Here is a 6,832-nt window from a genome sequence, read left to right as displayed (position 1 = left end):
ACACCTATGTCATGACGTTAGTTTAGGCAAACCAAGCTGTAAATTTGTTACCTATTACTATCCAATCCGGTTTAACAATTTTTCAAACAAACGTTACTTAAACGACGATTAAAACAAGAAACTAAAAAGCAGCGGAATGAAAAGTGCTAAATGAACTAATGAAGCATAGTTGAAGGTAAAATGTGAAACATAACAAAAACCTTAAGCATATATTCACACAACAAACCACCGCTCAATGGACTCCAACATCACATGGCTCTGTCAACCGTCAGACCCAGATACGCTTCGCCGGAAAACTCCACCGGCGGTGACAACTCATCCATCTACGAGCTCCTCCTTGACCGGTGCCGGAGCTTGGAAGCAAGTTATGCTAACCTACAAGAGCAGTTTCACATGCTTGAGTTAGAGCAAACATCATCCTGTAATCATGGTAGTAGTAAGTTACACAAGGAAGAAGTGGTCATTAATCCTTTAAGACCTTTGCCTGGTGTGACGTCATTTTCCGGCTGGAATAGTGTGCCGGATGTTTTGCCGGTGGGGTTTTCGTATAAGAGAGCATTGGACCAGTTGGGTCATGCAGTTTATGTGAGTAAAGCTGTTAACCGAGAGATTATATACTGGTTAGTCATTTTTAGATTATTATGTTGTTTAATTGGACTATATATAATGTGTTACAATTAATGTTTATTACGCTAATTTGGTAGAAAGGAGTTATTAATGGAAGTAGAATTGTTATTGGAATGAATTTGGCATGATGGATGTTAATAGTTGTAGGGATGTAAGTTAGCATAACATATAATATACGTACGAACTCATTTTGAGAGTAGAGAACTATATGAAAGTCATATTAATATAATTAGCATTTACTTAGTGTTGCCTAGATAAAATCATCATATAACAATGTTTACTTAGTGGTTTCTAGGGTTAGTATGAGGATAAAAGTGATGCGGTTAGACAATTTTATATATTGAGATACATGTATTTATTCGATTATCATAGTTATTTGATTAAAATTAGTTTTGAATGTACACTAATTTTCTCATGTGTTATCTGATAAGCATTTCGACATTTGCTTCTCAAAGTTCCGAAATATTACGTTTCAAACTAAAGGTTTCAATCAAGTTCAAGTTGATGCAACCTTTTAGATTTAAATGTATATGTATGTTTGTTATTTAGCTTCTATTAAGTTTTGTTGTATACTTCTCTTGTTTGAATTCTCTCATATAAGTATGAGATGGATACAATGTCTAATTTTGGGAATTAAATGATCGGGTGTTTGTTACAAGATGTTAGTATTTTTTATGAAGTTTGACTAGGTGTGCTAGGACCAAAATTGTCATGGGTCCGGCTAGTTATTAAAGTTAGTAAGTGGTTAAAAGTCTATTTATCATTATTAATAAGGAATTTCTTGTTTCATTATATTAGAAGGTTTACTTTTCTTTTATATTTTTTTTTTATTTTATAAATTGGATGTGACTCAATAGTAGAGTACTCACTTTACTAGTGAGAGGTAGGGAGTTCAAACCTCACTATCACCAATTTATATGGGAGATATAAGGGATGACACTGACCTGCCATAGTTCGAGTCCTGATCTCACCCGATTTTACTGGCTTCTCGTTGTCGTGCTTTTGGCGGGCGTGGGGGTCGGGTTTTATCCGAGGAATCCCTTAATAGGTGGACCACTAGGGGCTCCGTCCGTCCGGACTCGTGGCCGGCCCGGGCTACCTTTAGCCGATAGGGGGCACTTATGAAGTACATGGCGTTACTTAGTTGGTCGTTAAAAAAAAAGAAGATTTACTTTTTCATTGTTCCTCTCTTCTTTTTAATTATCAATTGAAAAAAAAATTATCATTGGATTGATGGGCCATTTTTAAATATAAAACCTTTAAAACACCAAGACATTGTGAAATTAAGAATTAAGGTCTCGTGTTTAAGTCTCCCATATCATAAAACTTTGCATTTCTAAAAAGTATTTGAACTAGTGATAAAAATTAATTCAAAAAAACAACTAGGGCATTATAACTATTTATATATAGGTAAATTAATAAATTCAAGTCTCCCATATCGTAGAAATTCACCTTTTCAAAAAAAAATAAAATAAAAAAATATTCAAACTAATGATAAAAAGTAATTAAAGGGGTAACAAAAAAAACTATGGCATTATAACTATATATTTGTATAGCCATCTAGGTAAATTAGTAATTATTGCATTAAGCCGTTAACATAATTTCTTATTTTATATGAAAAAAATTACTAAACTAATTTGGTACTAATTTTGTTTAAAACACATGTACTTAATTATCTTTTCTTAAATAATAAGTTGTTAACTTTTAAGTTGGCCAAATTTAATAAAGTGACACTTAACATGTTTACAAAAGAAAATTATAGCATATTTCAAATTTTCAATGGTACTCGTACGTAATTAAGACAAATTTCGTATATAGTTGCAAGATTTTAATATTTCATGAAAATTAGAAAATATATTGGTAAAAAAATATCTAATATAGTAATTAATCACTGTGAACCTATTAAACTTATGTATTTGATATAGATATATAATATTCATGTTTTCAGGAACCGATCTGCTGAGAAACTGTTTGGCTATGAGGATTATGAAGCACTTGGTCAAACAGTCTCAGACTTGCTTATTTATGATGAGTTTCATATATCTTCAGAGAAGATTCTAAGAAGAGTAAGGTCTGGTCAAAGCTGGGCTGGCCAATTCCCATTTAGAAAGAGGTCAGGTGTGACATTCATGGCTTTAGTCAACAAGAGCCCATTGTATGAAGATGATGAGCTTGTTGGTATAGTCACAGTTGCAAGTGATGCAACCATATTCAACAAAATAAAATCAGAAAATCCGAGATCATTCGAGGAGGATTCTTCCAACGCTCAAACGAAAACACGCGGTATAAACTTCAAGAAGATTCAGTGGCAGCCACCACAACAGTTATCATCTTTTGTTTCAAATCTGGTGATTTTTTAAATAAATTTTCATCTTTATTTGTGATCTAATTAGTATCTTCTTGTTTCATTTTGTAAAGCAACACCTTTTTCTTTCTTGATCTATATTAGACGTCGAATTCAAAAGATATTCTGCGAAAAGGTGGTGGGAATGATCCCCATGCGCGAAATACATCCGCTGACATGGACGGGGATATTCTAGAATCTGAAAATGTGAACTTAGAGAAGCCTCCGAAAGCGGCTGTAAGTTTAAGTTAACATCGATCACAAGTTACTTGGTTACTGGTTGCACAGTAGTTGTTAAATATAGATATTGGATTATTAGTTTTGCAAGATTTGTATTTAGCCCGTGGGCACAATTAATCCGGTTTAGGTGATGCTAACTTTCTTGTTAACGGGATTGTTTATTACAGCCTGTTAAGCGCTGTTTTGGCTATAATCTGTGGAAGAAAGCCACCGGTGGTGATAGTGAAGAGGATGGTTTTTCTGCGCCTTCAAGTTATGTATGAACTTCTAACGAACACTAATCAGTAAGAAAAATATCTAAATTTTTTTATTATTCATGTGATGAGAATTGTGTTTTGGAACAAAATTTAGGCAGCAAAAATGTTGTCAAAGTTGAATATTCAAAGAAGCGGAAATATACAACCAGATGGTCCTCCTATTAATATCCATGCTGCAGCTTACATGCCAAATTATCAACCAAGGTATGCAAAGGGGAACAAACAAGCACACCCTAATGTTGTTGAAGATGGTTATTCATTTGAAGCCCTTGAGGGAGAGCAAGATGAGTCTGAGGTAGCTAATGGAGTTGATCGGTTGGCGATTTCAACTTTCCAATTTACAAGAAAAGAAATGGAGCTTGAGAATGACCTTAACTCCGCGGTTGATTGTGAAATCCGATGGGAAGATTTAATTTTCAAGGAAGAGATTGGGCATGGTAAGGGTGACATAGTTTTTCGCTTTTCTTGAATTCGTGAACACGTCCCGTGTATGATCTTTTTATATATGTTCTTTCATAATAGGTGACAAAATGATTTGAAAGATGTTAATAAGTTTCTTACCTTTTCAGGATCATTTGCTCGAGTATACCGTGGAATTTGGAATGGATCAGTAAGCCATAAAACCTTAAAGCAATACTTCCAAACACCCTGGAAAAATATACATATATTAATACTTGTTCTATGTTTGTTGCTCCTTTGATCAGGATGTCGCGGTTAAAGTTTATTTTGGTAATCAATACAGTGAGAAGGCCTTGCAGGACTACAATAAAGAGGTATGTGAACTTAACATCAAACTAAAGGTTCTTACTTTGTGCTTTAAATGTTTAAGAACATGATATTTACTAATTTATGCATGAATTTCAGATCGATATCATGAAAAGATTGCGTCATCCGAATGTTTTGCTTTTTATGGGATCGGTTTGTTCACAAGATAAACTTGCCATTGTCACGGAGTTACTACCAAGGTAATGCATTCACTTCTTGCTATGCACTCATGTATAAGCTTAATTTATGTGACCAACTTAATTATATGCATTCTGATCAGGGGGAGCCTTTTCAATGTTCTTCACAATAGTGGTCTCTCTTTGGATATTAGGCGGCGTCTAAAGATGGCTGCAGATGTTGTAAGTTTTTTTTTATAATAATTTTGATCGAATGATATCAAGTGTTTTGCGCTTACTTTTTTTTCTTGATTATAGGCAAGGGGTATGAATTACTTGCACCATAGAAATCCGCCAATCGTACACAGAGACCTCAAATCTTCAAATCTTCTTGTGGACAAGAATTGGTTGGTTAAGGTAGCGTGTCGCTGAGTAATGTCTTTCAAATGATTACATATTTGTTAGTTGTTATTTTCTTTGAAACATGAAACAAGCTAATTTTGCATGGTAATGATCAGGTTGGGGATTTTGGTCTATCAAAATTGAAGCATGCAACCTTTTTAACTGCGAGATCCGGGGGAGGGACAGTAAGGACATTTTATTTTCCTACTCTCTTAATAAAGTTCACTTGAAAGTCTTTTTATTGATTGTTCGAACTTTTTCATGTGATGTCTTCTGCAGCCTCAATGGATGGCACCTGAAGTTCTTCGTAACGAACCTTCAAATGAGAAGTAAGATATAGTTACCATTTTGGAATTAGTCATTTAGTGCATACAACATTTTTGCATTATGTTCTTCCAAAAAAATATACTGCGTTAATTATATATATTAAAGTTAAAAGTTGAGAAAAGAAAGCGTTTCGGGTCTGGTTTAGTTATCAGCTAACCCGACCATTTCGCCACATGGATGTGTTAAGCTTATGGATGTTTTTATTTTATTGATTGGCAGGTCAGATGTGTTTAGTTTTGGCATAATATTATGGGAACTCGTCACACAAAGCGTCCCTTGGAGCAATATGAACCCGCTACAGGTAGCTCATTTTCTCTCATTTAGATAATATAGTAGATCAACCATACCATACTTGCAATATATTACATTTACCAAGTAATAATTTTTTATGTTTGAAGGTGGTTGGAGTTGTGGGATTCATGGACCGTCGATTGGATTTACCCGAAGATCTAGACCCATCTCTCTCATCTATCATTCAAGATTGTTGGCAAAGGTTTGATCTTGCATTTACTATGTTCCAGTTTCATTTGCCAATCCTATACCAAGTTTTTCAGTATCATCATTTACATTGTTATTGATCAATTGTCATCCTATTACCTAACATGATATGGTCAATTTGTGATAGAGGTGGATTTTAAGCATATTTAGGTTTATGTGTTTCTTTTTTATTATTTAGAACGGATCAAACGGGTAAGCCTAGAGGAAAAAAGCTCAAAAGGAAATGCGTCAAACAAGTTGAAAGTATTGTAACTTTAAACACTTAAAACCATCTAAATTGTTTCAGGTATAAAAGGATAGATTTTATTGAACTAATATAGTTTTAATCGTCATATTTAACTCATTAATTATAGAACTAAGGGGCTGTTTGGCAAACCTCTGAATTATTAAGTGCTGAATTGGTAAGAGGTCTGAATGAGTAAGATATGACAAAGAACAATGTATATATGACTCATTTTGACCTATTTCTCAACCCGTCCATTTTTCCGCATGTAGTTAAGAGAATGAGATATGAGAAAGAACAATGTACACAACAATTTAGCTAGTGTGATGTCATTTATATGATTATTAGAATATGACTATATATGTTCTTGTTAAAACATATATGCAATTAGTAAAGCATAAGTAATCTTCATAAGTTAACCATGTGTATTTTGATTGACTTATTTGTTTTGCAACGTAAAACATGCAGCAACCCAGCACTTCGTCCTTCGTTCGAGAACATTATGACAAGATTATCCGGCCTGATGCAAAACCTTCCAGCTTAATTACAACTTGGAAGAATCATGAAGAACAATGCAACTTCAAAGGAAGCTGCCTGCATGTCTTTTGCATGGTCTTTGTTTCTTTTTGTGTTTCTCTAGTTTAGAAACTAATTAACATGATGTTTTAACATCACTTTATTATATATATATATATATATATATATATTATAAGGTAAGATTGACATACATATAAGCCACACACACTCGCTTAATTTGCTATGCATGGAGGTAAATATTAAAACCTGAATCATATGAACTTAATTATGCAATGAAATGACATAGAATTGTACGTGAGGCGCGCATCAAGGTACTTATGTTTTTAAAATATGTTGTCATTTTCTGTAAACACGGGTTAGTCATAACTTATTTAATTACTTAAATACTTAATTAATAAATTTTATCTTTACTAAATGGATTTTTGTATTTTTTGTGATAAAGTGTATTAAAGTTACTTTTTTTTAATTAAAAGAAAATTATTGTAAACAATATTAG

At 33.4% G+C, this 6,832-nt stretch overlaps 1 protein-coding gene across 1 annotated transcript; it reads left to right on the top strand.

The window, feature by feature from the left end:
* Positions 1 to 211: 211 nt before the first annotated feature.
* On the top strand, positions 212 to 6,458 carry LOC143627326 (uncharacterized). The gene is made up of 15 exons (XM_077097174.1): positions 212 to 620; positions 2,576 to 2,975; positions 3,077 to 3,208; positions 3,379 to 3,468; positions 3,563 to 3,905; positions 4,038 to 4,078; positions 4,173 to 4,241; positions 4,333 to 4,433; positions 4,514 to 4,592; positions 4,668 to 4,766; positions 4,868 to 4,936; positions 5,031 to 5,080; positions 5,298 to 5,379; positions 5,477 to 5,571; positions 6,268 to 6,458. The coding sequence occupies exons 1-15, from the start codon at positions 253 to 255 to the stop codon at positions 6,341 to 6,343; spliced, it is 2,094 nt and encodes a 697-aa protein (XP_076953289.1). The 5' UTR covers positions 212 to 252; the 3' UTR covers positions 6,344 to 6,458.
* Positions 6,459 to 6,832: the final 374 nt, after the last annotated feature.

Source organism: Bidens hawaiensis, unplaced genomic scaffold (genome assembly GCF_021521415.1).
Source record: "Bidens hawaiensis isolate Kalapana, Puna unplaced genomic scaffold, B.hawaiensis_p1.1 tig00004618_1, whole genome shotgun sequence".
NCBI lineage: Eukaryota > Viridiplantae > Streptophyta > Magnoliopsida > Asterales > Asteraceae > Bidens > Bidens hawaiensis.
This window is presented reverse-complemented; position numbering and strand designations above follow the sequence as displayed.

Coding starts and splice junctions, on each gene's coding strand:
- LOC143627326 (XM_077097174.1), top strand. CDS start 253: ATGGCTCTGTCAACCGTCAGACCCAGATACGCTTCGCCGGAAAACTCC. Junction 4,767..4,867: donor ACAAGAATTGGTTGGTTAAG/GTAGCGTGTCGC, acceptor GGTAATGATCAG/GTTGGGGATTTTGGTCTATC. Junction 5,081..5,297: donor AACGAACCTTCAAATGAGAA/GTAAGATATAGT, acceptor ATTGATTGGCAG/GTCAGATGTGTTTAGTTTTG.